The sequence below is a fragment of the Cebus imitator genome, unplaced genomic scaffold (genome assembly GCF_001604975.1).
Source record: "Cebus imitator isolate Cc_AM_T3 unplaced genomic scaffold, Cebus_imitator-1.0 Scaffold191, whole genome shotgun sequence".
NCBI lineage: Eukaryota > Metazoa > Chordata > Mammalia > Primates > Cebidae > Cebus > Cebus imitator.
The window spans coordinates 1247845-1267655 of record NW_016107506.1 but is presented as its reverse complement, the minus strand read 5'-3'; the positions used below and the strand labels follow the sequence as shown (position 1 = coordinate 1267655).

Below are 19811 nucleotides of genomic sequence, written 5' to 3'. Positions count from 1 at the left end.
AAAAGTAGCCAGATGTGGTGGCATGTACCTGTAGTCCCAACTGGCTGGGAGGCTGAGGTGAGGATTGCTTGAGCCTGGGAGGTCAAGGCTGCAGTGAGTCATGATCACACCATTGCACTCCAGCTTGGGTGACAGAGTAAGACCCTGTCTACAAAAAAAAAAAAAAAAAAAAAGCCATTTCCTAGGATTCTAGGATTCACAGCTTTTCTTTTCTGTTTCAATTTAATGTACCACTTAAAGAGGACTGAAGCTGAGGTGGCAGAACAGAGATAGGAAACATTGCTTGGTGAGTAGGGAAAAAATGTTGGAATCCAGTGCATATTTCTCCTTATTCTGCATCTAGAAGGTGAGGGAACCTTGAAGATTCCCTCACCGGCCTTCTCATTCAGTCCACCCAAGCTGGCACCTGCCACCCTAGCTCATACAGTCAGACAGAAGTGAGGTTTTAGTCAGGCTTGCTGCTGGTTTGGGCCCTATTAAAGTAGAATTTCTAATTCCTGGGAGCTGTTGTTAAAAGCTCGCAGGGAGATAAGAAGAGGGGAGGAAAATTCTTAGCTAAAAGCAGGAGAGGTGGTTTTTATTTTACTCAGCAGACTCAGCTGAGCCATCGGGTCACAGAAGGGATGGGGATAGAGGGACACCTAGTTTTAAGTCTTATTATGGAAAAGATTGAACTATCATCAGTGCTTGATGGAAATGAGACCAGGAGAGGTGGCAGCAGTGTCACTAACAGCACTGCCTCCCTTATTGCATTATCAGAAGAGAAAGATAACCTGCAAATAGGCATCCATTATCTCTTTCTACAAAGGGATTAGTGTGGGTTGCAAGAAATTAATGGCTTTTGAGTTACCACAGAAATACTAATGAATGTCAGGACCAGAGATGTAAAGCAGATAAAACTGGCTTTTCTCAGCCTCATTTCTCTCCTTTTCTCTTTTGGTTTGCTATTTTAAGATCTAGATCTGTACTACTCTTTTTTTTCGTTAGCCAAAAGCAGAAATCATACCCTTTGGCAGTATGATTTATCTTCTTTAGGGAATGACTCAATTACTTTATGACTGTCTCCAATGTGTGTGGGCAAAGAGATTGAGAAAAATCTCTACCAGGAAAGAGATTGACATCTGTCACATGGATATCATTTTCATGTCTGATAAAAATGTCCAGAAATCTCTCAAGTGATAGTCCTTTTTTATTAAGTACTAGTTAAGTACTAAACTAGTATATATTGCAGCTAATCATTGATTACAGATGACATGACTAGAGGGGAAGAGAGAAAAGAAGATAGGAGAGGAATTATACCTACTATTTGTTGAGCATTGTGCTAGGTGCTTTATTTATTTCTAATTCAACGAGTACACCTACTACGTACAAGGCAATGTTCAATGTGCTGTGGTCTAAGAATGAAAAGAGAGACCTTACCCTTGCCCTCAGTGGAGCTGATTGTCCAGCAGGAAAGACAGCCTTAAAAACAACAACAACAAAAACTGTAAGACTTATTTTATTTGTTCAGACATGTAAATAAGCTATTATAATACAGCCTGACAAGGGCCCATGATAGAATGATTTAGTAGCAATACCTGATACTGACTCAGGCATGCATGCATGTGTGTAGGTGACGTTGGGAGAATCAGGACAGACTTTCTTTCTGAAAGAGGGTCAGTGTACAGTTGCTGATTAAAGCCTTTGCAAGGAACATTGCAAGCTCAGGGGACAGCATACACACAGTCAGGCTCAGAGAAAACTGCATCTAAGCAGAGACCTGAAAAGTGAGCTAGTTGGGACAAGCCTGGAACTCTGGTTAACTACACAGAAGGCCTATGAACTGGCCTTGAGGGCTGCAGAAGGCATCTGAGAAATGAGAGTTTGTGAGCAGCACATTTTATGCTCTCTCCTATCCACTGACCCTGCCTCGCTTTACAACCTGATGAAAGATAAGATTATTAGCAGGGAGTTAGGTCCAGTGGCAGAAGGCATGTTCTCTCTTGTGTATTTGGTACTGTTAGGTTGCTGCAAAAGTTATTGCAGTTTTTATCACTAATGGTAAAAACCGCAATAGCTTTTGCACCAACCTAATAGAATGTTACCTAGAAAACATGGAACCCTGGCAAAGTGTGATTGGTTCCTAGATTCATAAGGCATAGCTAGTCACAGTTATTCCAGTATTTCTGTTTTCCACACAGACCTCTGCGTGTCACATTGTTGTTGCATGTTCCATGCCACATACTTATTCTTGTACTTGTGATTCCACCCTAGTTCGAGTTTTTATTTTTATTTTATTTTTAAGGCAGGGTCTTGCGTGTCACTCAGGCTAGAGTGCAGTGGCATGATTACAGCTCACTGCAGCCCCAACCTCCAGGCTGAAGCGATCCTCTTACCTCAGCCTCCTGAGTAGCTAGGACTGTAGGCATGTGCTACCATACCCAACTAATTTTTTAAACTTTTGTAAAGATGGGCTCTCACTATGTTGCCTAGGCTGGTCTCGAACTCCTGGGTTCAAGCAATTCCTCCCTAACTTGGCCTCCCAAAATGCTGGGATTAGAAGCGTGCGCCACCACACCCAGCCTCCTAGTTAAAGTTTTTAGAATTGAGATTTCCCCAGCTACTTTTTGCCAGTTAGGTACCATCTTGGGATTTTACTACTTTTACTTTGTTTAATTTGAACCAGAAGACTGTCAATCCTGATCTGTTTGGTTTCTTGTGCCTGCCTTCTTATAATTAATTCTAATGAATATTTTGCCTCTCTTTTTCTTTCTAGAACACAAGCAGACATTCCCAAACATCCTAAAGAAGGGTTACCTGGAGATTAGAAAGGACCATGACAGTTACTGGCAAAGCTGTTATGCAGAACTTTCACCTTACAACTTATACTTCTACAGCCTCGACAGCAGTGGGAATCAAAACCTCTATGCCATGTACCAGCTTTCACACTTCCAGAGCATATCTGTTTTAGGCAACCTGGAGGCCAGGATGGTGGATACAGTTCTATATGACAACACTCAGCTACAGCTAAAGGCAGAATCACCATGGGAGGCTTTGGACTGGGGGCAGAAGCTTTGGGAAGTCGTGCATGCTGCTGTGCCTGGTTACATGGGGCGGCAGAATGAGCTGAGAATCTCACCAGGGCTTGGCTATCATGATGACTATACACAGAATCATTGTTTACAAAAGAAAGCCAGTGGGCTGCTGCCACCGTCCCCTGTCCTGGATAGCCCCAAACAGTACCAAAACATCCTCAAATCAGGGACTCTCTACAGGCTGACTGTCCAGAACAACTGGAAGGCATTTACATTTGTGCTGAGCAGGGCCTACCTTATGGCTTTTCAGCCCGGCAAGCTAGACGAGGATCCACTGTTGAGCTACAACGTGGACGTGTGTCTGGCTGTCCAGATAGACAACCTGGATGGCTGCGACTCTTGCTTTCAAGTCATTTTTCCCCAGGATGTCCTTCGCCTCCGAGCTGAGACCCGGCAGAGGGCTCAGGAATGGATGGAGGCTCTGAAGACAGCTGCCAACACAGTGAGGAGTTCAGAGCAAAACCTGCAAGTCACACTGAGGAACAAACCCAAGGATCAAATGCGTGGGCATGAACTCAGGAAGGACAAACGCCAGTCTGTGACTACCAGCTTCCTGAGCATTTTGACGACTTTGTCTTTGGAACGAGGACTCACTGCTCAGAGTTTCAAATGTGCAGGTATGAAGCAGAGTTTTAGCCTAAAGCTCATTAAAGAATAATCCTGAACCCCACAATTGGAATTCACTTTAAAAATCCCCGGGCCGGGCGCGGTGGCTCACGCCTGTAATCCCAGCACTTTGGGAGGCCGAGGCGGGTGGATCACGAGGTCAAGAGATCAAGACCATCCTGGCCAACGTGGTGAAACCCCATCTCTACTAAAAATACAAAAAATTAGCTGGGCATGGTGGCATGTGCCTGTTAGCTACTCAGGAGGCTGAGGCAGGAGAATTGCCTGAACCCAGGAGGCGGAGGTTGCGGTGAGCAGAGATCGCGCCGTTGCACTCCAGCCTGGGTAACAAGAGCGAAACTCCGTCTCAAAAAATAAAAATAAAAATAAAAATCCCCTTAATGGGCTAGTCACAGCTACCTCCTGTTTATAAAAAGCATCTCTCCTCGAAAAGCTCACTATATTAAAGCATCCATCTCTCCTTATCCCATGTTGTCGAAGTAAACAGAACCAGCTATGATATGCCCTGTTAAATCAAAATGACTCGGCTAAAGCCTAACCAGACTAGAATTTAGGCTTCCTGAGTCAGCTGTGATTCCATTCCCTCTGTCTTCTTGAATAAAGGTCACTATGAATATAGATGTCACAAATTGTCTCATAAGAGACATTCAAGTCCAAAGCTGACTACTTAATACTCCTTAGGCAAGGAAAATGGCCACAGTCAGTAATTGTCATTGATCTTGACCTTGTCAAATCCTCTTAAGGTGAAATCTAGAAAATCAGTCTTGACAGAAAATGTGGAGGTGGCTAAAAGCAGGGTAGATGATGATTCAGCAGATGACCGCTGAGTCATAATGGGCCTGTGCCCATTGTAGGGAAGCTCAGGGCTTCTGGAACTGCTGTGTAAGGATGAGATGCAAAGTGGAATTTGAGGTCAACAATCTTATTTTGTAAAAGATTATACTGTATCCTTCCTCTACTCCCCATTCCACCTTTCCAAAAACAGTAAAATTTAAAAAAAAAAAAAATTGTGCCAGGCACAGTGGCTCATGCCTGAAATCCCAGCACTGTGGGAGACCAAGGTAGGTGGATCACTTGAGGTCAGGAGTTCAAGACCAGCCTAGCCAACATGGTGAAACCCCATCTCTACTAAAAATACAAAAATTCACCAGGCGTGTGGTGCATGCTTGTAATCCCAGCTACTTGGGAGGCTGAGGCAAGAGAATTGCTTGAACCCAGGAGACAGAGGTTGCCGTGAGCCAGGATTGAGATCATGCCACTGCACCCCAGCCTGGGCAACAGAAGGTGATTCCATTTAAAAAAAAGAAAAAAAAAAAAAGGTTTTAAAACCTCACTAAGGCCAGGCATGGTGGCTCACACCTGTAATCCCAGCACTTTGGGAGGTTGAGGCAGGTGGATCATAAGGTCAGGAGTTCAAGACCAGCCTGGCCAAAATGGTGACACCCCATCTCTACTAAAAATACAAAAAATTAGCCGAGTGTGGTGGTGGGCGCATATAATCCCAACTACTTGGGAGGCTGAGGCAGAGAATTGCTTGAACCTGGGAGGCAGAGGTGGCAGTGAGCTGTGATTGCACCACTGCACTCCAGCCTGGGTGACAGAGTGAGACTCCATCTCAAAAAGACAAAACAAAACAAAACAAAACCCTCACTGAACCCAATCTAGCTATCTATCATAAACTAAATCAAATGATTTTCCTTTCATTAAACCCCACAATTTGTGACATTAAATTTATCATGAGAATGGCTTTAAATGGAAACCTGATTTGGAAGGTTTTAATTCAAGTCTATTAGATTTAAGTATGTTGTTAAAAATGAACAAGAAGCTCACCACCAGCCAAAACCACATTTGAAATTTTGTCCTTGCTCCTGCGTTGAAAAAAGCCAAATAGGGGTGGCACATTGAAAACCCACGTTTTCAACTTAGGCTACTTATGATGCTGGTCTTTTCTATTGGAAAATAAATTACCCAACGTGAGGACTGAGTGAATCATCCTTGCCTTGACCCAAGGGCCTCGGTGACTATGGACCAGAAACTTGCAGGATGGGATTGGAGAGATCAGAGACACTGAGCCAGTTAAGAAGCTCTGCTAGGTTATATGTATGTATCTGCAGGTGTGAAAGACCTGTGTTAAGTCACCCAATACTTTTGGAAAATGGTTTTGAAATAAGGAGATACTAGTTTTAGCAGTTTTTTTTTTTAAATAGAAATCACTGACATTTCAGTGTCTTATACTAGTACATATATTTTTAAGTTCAGGCATTCAATAATAATTTACTGTGTGCTTACTCTGGACATCCTGGAATTATGGTACACTTCCATGCCTTTAGATTCCAGATGTGCTCAGCAAATCTGTTGCATTATTGGAGTAAGGAAGAATAGCTTAGCTTAGTTCTCAAGATGTGGAGATTGGAGTAGCCGAATCAAGAAACTTTCTGGTAAAAGAGGGAAGAAAAGCCTCAGATATTTCACAGGAGGTATTGCCTAATTCACCTTCCTCTCAGAAGTTTGCCTTCTGATGGAGTGTGCATTGCCCATGCTCTGCACTGCATTCACGGCATTTCTGACACTCATGAGGAAGGAGAAATGTAGGTAGAGGGTACGATGCAGCAAGCTCATCGCATCCAGCAGCTAGAGAAATGAAATCAGGAAGAAAAGAAAGGTGAGCAAAAGAGGGAGAAGGAAGCTGAGTAGAAAAGAGGAGGAAACATTGTATAAGGGGCAGGAATAGATCTTTCTGGCAGCTGCCTGAGTTAGGTTCCAGACGATAGGATACTTCCCTTTGCTGTCTAAATTTTGTGCTCACTAAGGCTGGTGGAGGATAGGTCTGATAAGGGTAGTAGTAGGGAATCGGGAGGAAGGCAGTCTAAAATTCCTTTGCACTGCTCAACTTTCACCTTTGTGCTTTGGTTCAGAGTTCTAATGAATGGGGCAGAGAGAGACAGGTTTCTAATTTGGGACAGGGAGAAGTCAGTCTTAATTTATACAGTGTGGCCCATTACAAAAAAAAAAAAAAAAAAGCTGTTTCATTTGTATGCCCCTTCTCTCAGAAAGTGCTACATTCAGTTGCTTTGTGATACTTGTGGTTACCAGTTTGTTTTTCATATCAGCACTTAAAGTCTGGTTTTCTTTCCTTCTTTTTTATTTTATTTTATTTTTTTTGAGATGGAGTTATGCTCTTGTTGCCCAGGCTGAAGTGCAATGGCGATTTTGGCTCATCACAACCTCCGCCTCCTGGGTTCAAGTGATTCTCCTGCTTCAGCCTCTTGAGTAGCTGGGATTAGAGACATGTGCCACCACACCCGACTAATTTTGTATTTTTAGTAGAGAGAGGGTTTCTCCATTAGTCAGGCTGGTCTCGAACTCCTAATCTCAGGTGATCCGCTCACCTCAGCCTCCCAAAATGCTGGGATTACAGGCGTGAGCCACCGCACCCAGCTGAACTCTGGTTTTCTAGGTTAGCATATTTTATTTCCTGATCTCCTGTAGGGGGCAGAGTCTCAAAAGAAAAAGGCAAAAATCTGTTAAGCAGACTTCTGAATGTTTTTTAAATTACCTGGGAGGCTGTTCATTAAATCAGAGATTATTATAGCAGATGGAACGTTAAAAATTGATCTGTGTTTCTCACAAACACAGTTAATCTAAACCAGCTGCTGCTTCCTTTTGTACCTATGTCTTCTAACTTTGCATCCTCATAAAAACACACCTTCAGTGAAGAAGCTGGTGGCATAGCATGTTGACATTCCAGAATGCCAAAAACTTTAGCACATTGTTTTTAATGAGTTTTGCCTTTATATATTATTTTAAGAAGTGGCTAATTCACTGTATTTCATGCTTTTAGTGTGCCCTTTATAAGTTTTTATGTCTACTCAGTTCTTCCCCCTTTAAATAGTTTCAATGAATAAACTTTAAAAGTGGAAGATTGCACAGAGTAGCTCTTTATTATGATGTCATTTACTTGCTGTTCGGGGGAGCCACAAATGTTGGCTATTAAATCTACAAAATAGTGCAATTGGCCTTGTTTCATTAAATTCTTTCTGTAAGTGAAGAATTTTCTATATCCTTCTTTAAAACTTAAACAGCCCTGCAGAAAAAATGGACCATGGTTATCCAAAAATGCCTGAGGTTATGATTTTAAAAATGTATACTGATGCATAACTGTGTATTTCTTAAATGTGTGCTTGATTTTTGATAGTTGTATCTGATTATGTGTGACTATTCCATGGCTTCCTCTGCAGCTCCAGGGTTGTGCTGAGCTTAGGAAGCCCCAGCCATAGTGTTCTTTTTTTTTTTTTTTTCAACCTCCACTTTCCAGGTTCAAGCGATTCTCCTGCCTCAGCCTCTTGAGTAGCTGGAATTACAGGCGCGTGCCACCACGCCTGGCTAATTTTTGTATTTTTAGTAGAGATAGGGTTTGACCATGTGGGTCAGACTGGTCTCGAACTCCTGACCTTGTGATCCGCTCGCCTTGGCCTCCCAAAGTGCTGGGATTACAGGTGTAAGCCACTGTGCCTGGCCTCATAGTGGTCTTCTTTCTGTTCCTGGAACCTACTATGATTATGCCCACCTCTACGAGCCTTACACTTCCTAGTTCTACTTCTGGAAATTTTGAAATTTGAAAACTTGGTTCTTCCATTCATTCTATCATTTATTGTGTGCCCAGAAACTTGAATGCTTTTTTTTTTGGACCCTAGATGAGTCGGTGCTGCAGGAAGGCAGACATGGTCCTTGCCCTCATGAAATTTGCAATCCACTAGGGAAGACAAGACACAAATCAAATAATCACATCAGTGATTGTCAAAAGGCAGCTGTGACAATTGCTACAGATGTGAGGCCCATGCATTGGGTTAGAGAACTCTCAGAGATGGTGCCAGGTAGAACTATGTGAAATTACAGATTTTCAGTCATTCTTGACCTATAAAAATAATGACAGTTCAGATTACATTTCATGTTTGACCCTGAAGTCACAGCAAGTTCTTGAGCAGAGAAGCACATGATGGGAATGGTATTTAAGAACACTTAATTTGGTGGTACAGCTTTTCAGGGGCATCTCTGTAGCAGCAAATGAGGCATGCTTCTTCAGTGAAATTACTGGTTGAAGTTTAAAATTATGTTTGGCAATGGGGAACCTGTGTTATATTAATGCTAAAACAAATGACTATACAGCTTATTAAAATATTTATGAAGTACATACCTGTATGTGATTCTAAATTAGGTTATTCACCAAATGCCATATAAATTAGATTAAGGCAATAGCTTCTGGCTTTTTTTTTAGTTTAAAAAAAAGTTTTAATTGACACATATACATATTTATGGGGTACAAAGTGATATTGCAATACATATGTATATGATCAGATCAGGGTAATTAGGATATCCATCATCTCAAACATTTATCATTACTTTGTGTCGGGAGCATTCAATACCTTCTAGGTATTTGAAACTACATATTATTCTTAACTATAGTCATCCTACAGTGCTATTGAACACCAGAACTTATTCCTCCTATCTAAGCAGCTCTGTTTTCTTTAGGAATTTGACATTTGTACCTGCCTATTTGCACTTAATAGATACATGGTTTTCTTGGCACTAGCACACACAGATATTTTTCCTATAATTTCCCAGCAATCAAGAAACCTAGCAATTGAGTAGTATAATAAAAGGGCCCAAGGACTTATTTCTGAGTGACAAGAGACAAAGCTCACCTTTGGAAGTGTTCCTTGTGTGACAGTTTTGTAATCTGGAGATGAAATTGGATGGCCGACTGTAAGGCAGTGTTCACAATTCTGAACTGAATTTGAACGTGGTAACGCCAAAGATAGCAAGAAAAACAGTGAGCCTAGGGGACCCCCTACACCATTTTCACTCTGTCAGATTTTATGGTTTTACTCCTTGGCTGCTGTTTAACCTCTTGGGACTGCTGTTGGTAATTAACGTCTCTCTGGCATTAAGAGCTTTTTTTGCTTTCCTTTTTTCCCCTCCAACCCTTGGGAGGGGTAAACCCAAGAGGTGGTGGGGAGAAGTTTTGCTGTGAATTCTTCAGCCATTTAGTGCAAATTCCTGTAATTACCCGCATTGTGTCTTCTCTGAATGGCACATAATACAGCAGAAGCCATTCCTAATTGAGACCTTACAGGAGGTACAAATCCCGTCTTTGTTCAGCCTGACAAATTAGTGCCAGAAAGTGGCAGGGTCTGAGTGGGAATCAAAGGCAAGAAACACAAAGATGGAACTTAAGGCTACAGTAATAACCCTCTCTTGTCCTGAAGGGAAAAAAGTAATGACCAATGAAAAATGAAGTTTTTTTGTTATAAATTCCCTTGACATGACAGCACCTCAGGGCTGCTCTATTTATTTAGCAAAAGTGATTAAATAGTAATACAACAGGGCTGCCCATTGTTTCCCTGGGTGCCCCCACCTCACAGACCCCTGCTGCCTGGGCTAATTGATTGACAATGAACCTCTGATAAAGAAGTATGTTGTTAGGACCTGGGATGGGGGGGGGAGCATTTTCTCCCTCTTTGTGTGTTTGAGAGCGAGAAAGAGAGAGAGAGAATTTCATTTTTGTTTGAATTGCACTCTAGTTTTTCTTTGCCCCACCCCACCCCCTCTTTCCCCTCTTCTCCCTCTTCTCTCCCCTGCCTTATTTTCTTCCCTGCTTCCCGAGCGCCCCCCCCCCCCGCCACCAAGCTTTTCAGCGGTTCCTCGCAGCCAACATTCACAAACAGGTAGAGGGCAATTAGAATTGTCATGCAGACTTTTGACAAGTTTATCTTCATAGCTAACTTCCTCTCCCCATACTCTGTTTAAGCCTGAACAGCAGTATAAGAAGAAAGAAAAAGGGAAGGGGACTAATTATTGGTGCTTTAATCAGAAAAGTTGTGCTTTTTAGTTTTTTATTTGTGGGAGCAGATGTCTGAAACTTGCCATTGCCTAAGATTTTCTCTTAAATACCTTGCTTAACTTTAGAAAAATCTATGTACTAATAACATTTATATGTTTAGTGGGGGAGTTGTGGAATAGAAATAAAAACTCAAATTTTTATCCTCTCCTTAGTAACCAAGAAGTCAAGATTAATTATTTGAGGATAAAATCTGGCTGCTTGTGGTGTAACTTAGTCCTCCAAGGATGCTGTAAGTTGTGGGAAGATGACCAAAGGACTCTAGGCAGATAATTAATAGCTCCTAGTTATATATGCTCAACTAGCTAAGCTGAAGTTAAATCCCTAATTTAACTCTGTTACAGCTGCAAAAACAAATCATTTCAAGCTCCTATGAAAGCAAAATATATTAAACAAACATTATCGACCTTGCTAATACCACATGGCATTTCTTGTGATAAATGAGGGCGTATTTCTGGCAAAGGCCTGTTTTATGGCATCATTTAGACATAAAGGATACCTTTACCCTAGCAATACAAGCATCCTTGATAGAAAGTATTGGGGTGGTTAATTACTCATTAAATGGCTGCCAGTCTGGAAGTAAGTATTTCTGGGTTGGACCTAGTTAGTTACTTATTGGCCTCTGGGTAAATCATGTAGATAGAATAACAATTCTTAAGAAAAAGGGAAATCAAATTTGGGAACTTACGATGCCTGTGAGTTTAGGTAAAGAAAGATCTGTTGGTTACTAAGTGCCCAGAAGGGATTGTGTATTATGCTCTTGAAAAACAAGAAGTTCTAAAGTAGCCAAAATCTGTTTTTATTCCCATGTGAAAAACTGGGGGGTTCTTTAGTGGCCAAAGTGCCAGATCTTCTAAGGAAATGAGAATGGAAATAAAAAGAAATTGACTTTCCTTATATCTCCAATTATTATTTTTACTACTATTTTCAAATTTGTCTTCCACTTGGAAGTAATAAGATGAAGACTTTTAGAGTTAGGGAATAGGTATGCAGCCAACTGGGGGAGGAAAAGACAACAAAGAAAAATTCAGATATGCCCCACCCCAGACATAAACAGCTTGGATACATGAGAATTGTTTAGCGTAATGTTGCCTTCTTATGTTGTATTGCCCAAGTCATTTTCTTATTGAGTGTTTTGGATTGTTGTCTCCCAGAGGAGAAATCCCTAGGTATTTGTGTGCGATAAAGGGCTAAATTTTATTTTTCCAACTTTGAATATAACCGTGGAGGGGTTGCTTATAGTAAAATCCTTAAGTGGAGTTTTAGTTGGGGGTTCTTTTCAAGAAGCATTTATTAAACCCCTCTTGTGTGCTGCACCCACTCTGACAGGCACCTTGGGATATGCAAATAAGAATGAGGTACAGGTTGTCCTCTCCAAATACTTAGAGAAACACCCAGTGCCCCAAGGCTATGGAGGGCTTGAAGGTGGTGAGCAGAAGAATGGGACAGGGTGACCAAGGGTCAAGCCATCATGACCAGTGGCCTGGAGACCATTACATTCCTGTCTCTGCTCATGTCAGGGAAATCTGTTCTAGAGAATTTGAAAGCGAAAGAGCTAAAGCAGCTCCCTACCCCCAACCCCACTTTAAACTTTGTCCTTAGTTCCCTCAGAATTTAACTCAGGGAGAATCTCCTTGGCTTTTGCTACTATCTGTCAAAGATAAAACTTTCTGTGCGTGTTCATTATGTAGTAGGTGCTCTGGAAGATACAAGAGAAGTGTAGTTGTGGTCTGTAACTTCCAGTTTATAGTCTGATTGAGGGTGCACAAAAGGAATTGATGAATACTAGATAAGTGGGTCAGGTCCATGTTATATAGCACTTAGTGTTCAGGAAATCATTTGGCAAAGCCCTCAAAACAATGCACTTACTACAATCTCTGATAACCCAAGTTATGTGTGTTGTTTTCAGAAGAACTGACAGTTTTACTCTAGGATTGTTGTCTGATGGTTCCCTTTCAGTCTAGAAGTTTGTCAGTAAAGGTACACAATAATAATGAGAAGCAGCATGATTTAGTAATTATGAACAAGGGTTCTGGAGCCGACTGCTTGGGTTTCCAGTTCTAGTCACAACCTGTGTGACCCTAGGTAAACTACTTAACCTCTCTGTACCTCCACTGTTTCATCAGATGTAAGAAAATAGTCACATCCACCTTATTAGTTTGTAGTGAGAATAAATTGTGTTAAAGGACTTAGAACGCTACCCGCACATAGCAAGTGTCGTATAAGGCTAGCTGTTATTACTAGGTTTGTGCAAAAGTAATTGCAGTTCTCGCCCTTACTTTTAATAGCAAAAACCGCAATTACTTTTGCACCAGCCTAATGGTATTTGCCCACTTACAACTGTAATTATCTAGATAATGATACCATAGGCATACTTATCAAATTTGCAGCTATCATAAAACTATTTTGGAGAGCTAATATGTTGAATGACAGAATTGAGATTCTGAAACATAAGCTAGAGGATGGATCAAAACAAACAAGTTAAGATTTGGTAGGGAGAAATAGCCCTCTACTTATATTCAGAAAATTAACCACAAAGATAGAAGGTAGAGAACACCTGAACTAACAGCAGCCCATGTGGGCATACAAATGAGGTAACCGTGAAGCCAGCATTTCTGTTGCTGTGGTTACATGAAAAGCATTTACAAGACTGGTGCAATAGCCCACGCCAATAATCTCCACACTTTGGGAGGCTGATGTGGGAGGATTGCTTGAGGCTAGGAGTTTGTGACCAGCCTGAGAAGCATGCAAAGCTCTGTCTCCACAAAAAAAAAAAAAAAAAAGGCCTAGCATGGTGGCTGATGCCTGTAGTCCCCAGCTATGCAGAAGACTGAGGTAAAAGGATTGCTTGAGCCCAGGAGTTCTAGGCTGCAGTGAGCTGTGATCATGACACTGTACTTCAGCCTGGATGACAGAGTGAGATCCTGTCTAAAAAAAAAAAAAAAAGAAAAAAAGGAAAAAGAAAAGAAAAGCATGTACAAAACAGGTCTAGGAAGAAAAGATAATATTCTCACTGCACTCTGCCCTGGCCAGACCGTATCTGGAAACTTCAGTTATTTATGCTGTTCTTTAAGAATACACATCCACATCTATTGATGTGTGGTAGTGAAGGAACTAAAAGCCGTAGCATGCAAATCATTGTAACCCGGAATAGGGAAGACATGCGTATTATTATCCCCTCACATTTGAAGACTGTCACTTAGAGAAGAACGTGTAATCCCGTTGGTCCAAGGTAACAAAAATATCTGAAGTGGATTGGATTTTCTCTTATTTAAGAAAAGCTGATGGCCATGAGTGAAATTGAGCAGAATGGCAAGAGACCTGACCAATGAGACTGGAAAAACTGGAATTTTGACCTCAAGGCAAGTCATTTAACTTGTCTGGTTTAGTTTTCTCGTCTGCAAGATAGAGATTTATTCATTCAGCCTTTCTGCAAATGTTTATGAAAGCCTTACTATGTGCTAAGCACTATGCTTTCTGCAGAGTGAACAAGGCAATCTCATTTTGTATCCTTACAGAATCTGAAAACTGGAAGCAGACAAATAAATAAGTAATAAGTATAACATACAGTTGAACTCACAGGGCTTAGACTTTCCTACTACTCCACCTCTGTCTGGCATATTTTAGAGGGACTGGCTTTGCTCTGTGTGTTTCCTTTTATCTCTCATTTTATGATTCTTTGAATGTCTATAGAGGGTAAGAGAAAATGAGATTAATGTGGTCCTTCGTTTAAACCTTATTTAATAAGTAATACCTTTTTCCTTTGGGGAAGAGAACTTAAACAGGTAGAAATATCAATTGACTAAGGAGACAGGAGATAGGAATTCTTTTCCTGACTCTGATGTCTATCATTAAATAAATTACTTTTTGCAGTCTAAATTTCTAGGCCAGGAAATAATTTTAAATAAAAATAAATGTATGAGAAGAATATGAATACATACTGAAGTAGTAATGTGAGTCTATGGAAAAAGAATGTTATATAATTTGTGTTTTAAACTATTTCATATCCTAAAATTCAAAGGGATTTGATCACTTTATATAAGTAGGCCCTTTGATTTTATAGGATATAAATTTGCTTTTTTGATTTATTCCTGGTATTCTCATCATAGAAGTCACATGTTGGTCTTTGATATGTTTCAGAAGAATAAAATCATTTTGAATTTCAGAAGATATAGATCTTTTGATGGACCTTCCTGAACTTCATAGGCCATAGCTGTGCTGTCGTTTTTTTTTTTTAAGCCGTTCATTTCTCCTAGTCTTTGTTGCTATACTTTGGTCTGGAAAGTTCTTGTCCCTTTTTGTAGCTCCCTTTTTGGTTAACATTGTTCTCATCATGTGTTCATTTCCGGCGTAACTTCTAAAGAAAGTGTTAATGTACCATTGGATTCCACATTGACTTCAAAGTTTTTATTTACTGACCTTTCACTGGGAGAGAAACTGATGTAGGTACGGTTTTAAGATAGAATTGGGTAGGTTAAGATTCTCCTTAATTTCTAGCTAAGTTCCTTGAAAAACTACGCTTTTCATGGACCTAAGAATAAAAGCTACTTGAGAGATTTTCTAAAATCTACTATACTCCCTAAAGGCAGAAACATACTTAAGTGAAAAACTTGCCATTTTAAAGTATCAGTAAATAAGGAAATCTAGTAATATAGCAGTACCAATTTATTTCTTGCATTAATATTTTCATCTAATCATTTGTACATTCAGCAAACTTGGACCATTCACAGTCCCAGAAATTGAGGTGTGGGGGTAAAGTACAGGTTAATTTTGCAGTAGGATATATGCCTGCATGTATGGCTGTACATCTTTATACCTTGAAATATGTTAACATAAAAGAGTTTTAATTAAATTACATTAATAAAAAACCAAAGAATATAAAACTCCTTCCCTTTTTTCAGATGAAAAATGGTGCAAGCCTGAAAAGCAGTGAGCCTTGAGATCAGGATGACAGCTGGTGTTTGACCATGTTGATTACGGTTTTGCATTGTACTTTAAGACTTCTGGGCATGGAAAATCTTTTACACCCCTAAAGACTTTTTTGTAAGACTTTATAGACTGCCCTCCCCTCCACCCCTAATTCTAATGCTCCAGATATAATTGAACATTTCTCCTTTGCAGCCTCCCTCCCTCCACTCTCATGGACTCCTGTTATGGGCCTGTGACTTTGTTTCACTTTTGTGAGTACAGGGCCCTAGCACCAGTGTGTCAACACTGGGATCTCTCAAAGTGTGATTTAAGTACTGTTTGCATCAGAATCATGAGTATGATTTGGGTAGGGATGGCTAGACCCTTCCTGGGACCTGCTGAAGTCAGAATCTGTGGGACTTTTTAACAAGCTTTCCTGTTGATTTGAGTGCATACAAAGTTTGAGAAACAGTAGTTTAGCCCATAGGATGTTCTTAGTGAATGAGTCAAGCCATACTTCAGTTTTCTCTAGTTTATATAGGCACGTTTCCTTTAACTATTTATTCTACATATGTTCAATATTTTAGCCATTGGGATATCAATCACCTGAAACATCTCCAGGTTTCCATGTTTTCCTTCCATTCTGGAAATGTCAGTGATGTTCTGACAGGGTCTACCTGGTAGTGAATACAAAGAAAGGAAGGACCTAGCCCAAATTCTTTACATATATTGCAGCTTCTGTTTTATTTTATTTTATTTTTTGTTTTGTTTTGTGACAAGAGTCTTGCTCTTATTGCCCAGGCTGGAGTGCAATGGCACCGTCTTGGTTCACCACAACCTGCCCCTCCCAGGTTCAAATGATTCTCCTGCTTCAGCCTCCCGAGTAGCTGGGATTACAGGCATGTGCCACCACACCTGGCTAACTTTTTAAATATTTTTATTAGAGATGGTGCCTATCCATGTTGGTCAAGCTGGCCTCGAACTCCTGACCTCAGGCGATGCACCCGCCAAGGCCTCCCAAAGTGCTGGGATTACAGGCGTGAACCACTGCACCTGGCCCCCAGCTTCCTTTTTAATACACCCTAATGTCATGCCTAATTTTTATTTTATACTTGGTAAACATAGTTGGTATTTGAGTTTTGAGATCGCCTTTACCTCCCTCACTTTATTTGCTGCAACTGGGTCGTCTTTCACCAAGATGACCACAGTGGCCTTCTAACCAGTTTTCCTGCTTTTCTTCTGACTTTTTCTAAATCTTGTCTCAACTGCAGCAAGCGTGATCATATTAAAATTCAGATTGACCCCTGGTACTCCTCTCTTTACAATTCTTCAGTGGCCTCCCAATTCTTTTGGCATGAAGACTAGCATCCTTAATGACCCTGCCCACCTCCTCAGTTTCAACTCTTGCCTTCTTGCCACTTTCTCCCTCATACACTGTTCCAGCCACGAAGCCTTTCTTCTGTTCCTCAGATGCACCACTTTCTGCTTACCCACCTCAGAGCCTTTGCGTGTGGAGTTGCCTCAGAATATTGCCATCCCCAGCATGACCCCCAGCTCATTCTTCAGGCCACTACCTTATATGTTACTTTCTCAAGAACACTGACTTAGGACCTATCAGATTCTCTTCATTGTAATGCTTGAACTGCCATCCCCACACCCACCATTAGGTTTCCTGCTTTCACCATCTTTTCTAGGAATCCTAAGTGGGAGTCATCTGTAGATACAATTAACATGTTTCCTATTCAGTAAACCAATTATGATCTTGCAAGTTTCCAGGCACTTTTTAAAAATTTTTATTTTTTTGCACACCACCCCCTTCAGCACTTTTTTTTTTTTTTTTAATTTTTGAGTAGAGGACCTCTTAGAGCCTTTATTCTGCTAATGTGCAAGAAAAATATATGACATTTCCTAACTTGCTTAACCATAATACCCTCTCTTTCCAGGACTAAGATTCCTCAGATATAAGGTGCAGTCCCCTGCTCTGGGCACTGCACTGTCAGAGTTTATTTGCATGTAATCTGTTTCAACTCCAACTGGATACTGCAATTCAGTTCTGGCACTGACAATCCAGAATTAGCACAGACCTCACAAATTAAAGGCCCAGTCCCCCACAAGACTTCTCCCACTTCAGATGCCAGTGCATGTTCAGGGGTTTCCCAGGCCACCTGCCCAATGACTGACTGGCTACAAGTTGAGGGGTTCCCACCCCTCCTCAGGTTTGATAATTTGTTAGAACAACTCACAGAACTCAGAAAAATGCTGTACGTACAATTGCAGTTTTATTATAAAGGATATAAACCAGGAACAGCCAAATGAAGGGACTCAGAAGATAAGGTCTGGGAGGGCCATAAATGCAGAGCTTCTGTGCCCTCTCTCTGTGGAATCAGGCTACATCACCTTCCCATCAAATTGTTATGATCATCAGTGAGGAAGCTCCTCTGAGCTTCAGTGTCCTGAGTTTTTACTGCGGCTTCATTATGTAGTCATGATGGATTGAATCATTGGCCATGCAACTGAACTTAATATCCAGCCCTCTTCCCCTTCCTGGGGGTCAGGCCGGCTGAAAGTCCCAACCCTCCAATCTCATGGTTGGTCTTTCTGTTGACCACTCCTCATCCTGAAGCTATTTAGTGGCCCATTGTGATTCACCAACAGCATAAACTCAGGTGTGATCTTAGGGGTTCGTGAATAACGAGATATTTATATCACTTGGGGAAATTCCAAGGGTTTTAGAAGCTCCCTGCCAGGGACAAAGACTAGAAAAATTGTTATACAGTAGCCCGAGACATTGAATGGGACATTTCCACAGCAAAAATGGAACCTGGATGAAAGAAGGGTGAATGATATATGTGATTTCCCACTAGGGAATGAGGAAGCTTTTGGCCCACTTGCCCTGTTCCCTCATTTCTAGTCAGCTACTTCTAACACTGACAGCATCCACTTGGGAAAGGGAGATTTCTGGTGGTATCTTTTTGGGTACTTCTGGGACCAAGCAGCTTCAGAAGCAGACAAGAAACTGACCTGCTCTGGGCCGCTCAGCCTGCCTGCAGCTCTCTCAGAGCCCTAACTCAGGGTGGTGGGACAATGGGCAGGCACATTCAGTGACTCTGATCCCCACTGTCTAACCCAGATACCACTCTTAAATTCTGGCGAAAAATGGGGTGTGTTTCTTTCTTAAATAGATGTAAAAGTAACCACAAAATTGATTTTGTTTATTACCTTTAACTGAAAAAAAATATGGTACTTACCATATACCACTTCCGGAAGGAAGCTAGGATTCTAAAACCTAAGACATATGGGCCTGTATCATTTTCCAAAAAATTGAAAAAACATTCTAACCAGGTATAGACCAGTGTACTAAGGATTATGTCTTACCAATATTTTTTCAATAAAGTAAGTAAATCATGGAGCACTGAACCAAAAACTTTGCTGAAAATTGCTTCTCTTTTAAATCAGCAGACTTGTACCTCTGACACAGAAGGCTTAGTTTGAGTCTTGGTCTCCTTCTCTATCTTTATCAATAAAGATGTTTTTCTTGAGACCTAGACTTTTAAAGACCAGGCAAAATAATAGATACACATGATGTGGTGGCTGGGAGGCATCCACACTCAGTGGGATAAGTAATAAATTAGAAGCACAAGAGCTTGGTCTTCTGTTTATAGCCCTGCCACTGATTTATTATATGGCCCCGAGCCAGCCTTTTCACAGTCTTGTGGGTCAGCCTCTTCAACACTGTATTTTGAGGGAAGATTAAACTGTCTTGACTATGTACAATTCAAATGTTACAAAATATCAGTTGAACCAAAAGTGACATATCCTAATTCAGTAATTAGCACATCACTGCAGTTTTTTCCCAGAAACCATAGGGAGGCTCTCCAAATGATCTCTTAGATAAAGAGAAGTCTTATTATTGCCTAATAATGGTTGGAAAACCTTTGGGAAAATGATGTGTCTCATCCATTGTTAGGATAGGGAGTTTTAACTTGAGTAAAAGGTTCCGGATAATGCTAAAGGTTCCAGGCAGCCCCTTTAGCCCCACTTTTCCTGTGTGATCTTCATCTCTCAATAATGTCACCCACTGACATGCATCTGAGTGCCTTTCCCTTTCCTCTCCACTCCCATTATTAGATGCTGTCTGTGTGAGTCATCATCCTTGCAGGAGTTTTACAGGGTTAATAAATAAATAATACCTCTTCTTTCTCATGCCAAGAGACAGGAAGATGGAGATTAAAATATAGCATATATTGCTTATAGATTACATTTATTATTATGGAGTGGACCCCTAAATTAGATGGACTTACTCA

The 19811-nt window shown here is 40.9% G+C and overlaps 1 protein-coding gene across 3 annotated transcripts in view; it reads left to right on the top strand.

Moving 5' to 3' along the window:
• The window catches only part of PLEKHM3 (pleckstrin homology domain containing M3), a 200929-nt gene that overhangs the window by 43951 nt on the left and 137167 nt on the right, over positions 1–19811 (top strand). For all 3 annotated transcript variants that reach the window (XM_017546708.2, XM_037745057.1, XM_037745058.1), the window contains exon 3: positions 2756–3691. In XM_017546708.2, the coding sequence (XP_017402197.1) occupies positions 2756–3691 (936 nt within the window). The remainder of the gene's footprint in view (positions 1–2755; positions 3692–19811) is intronic.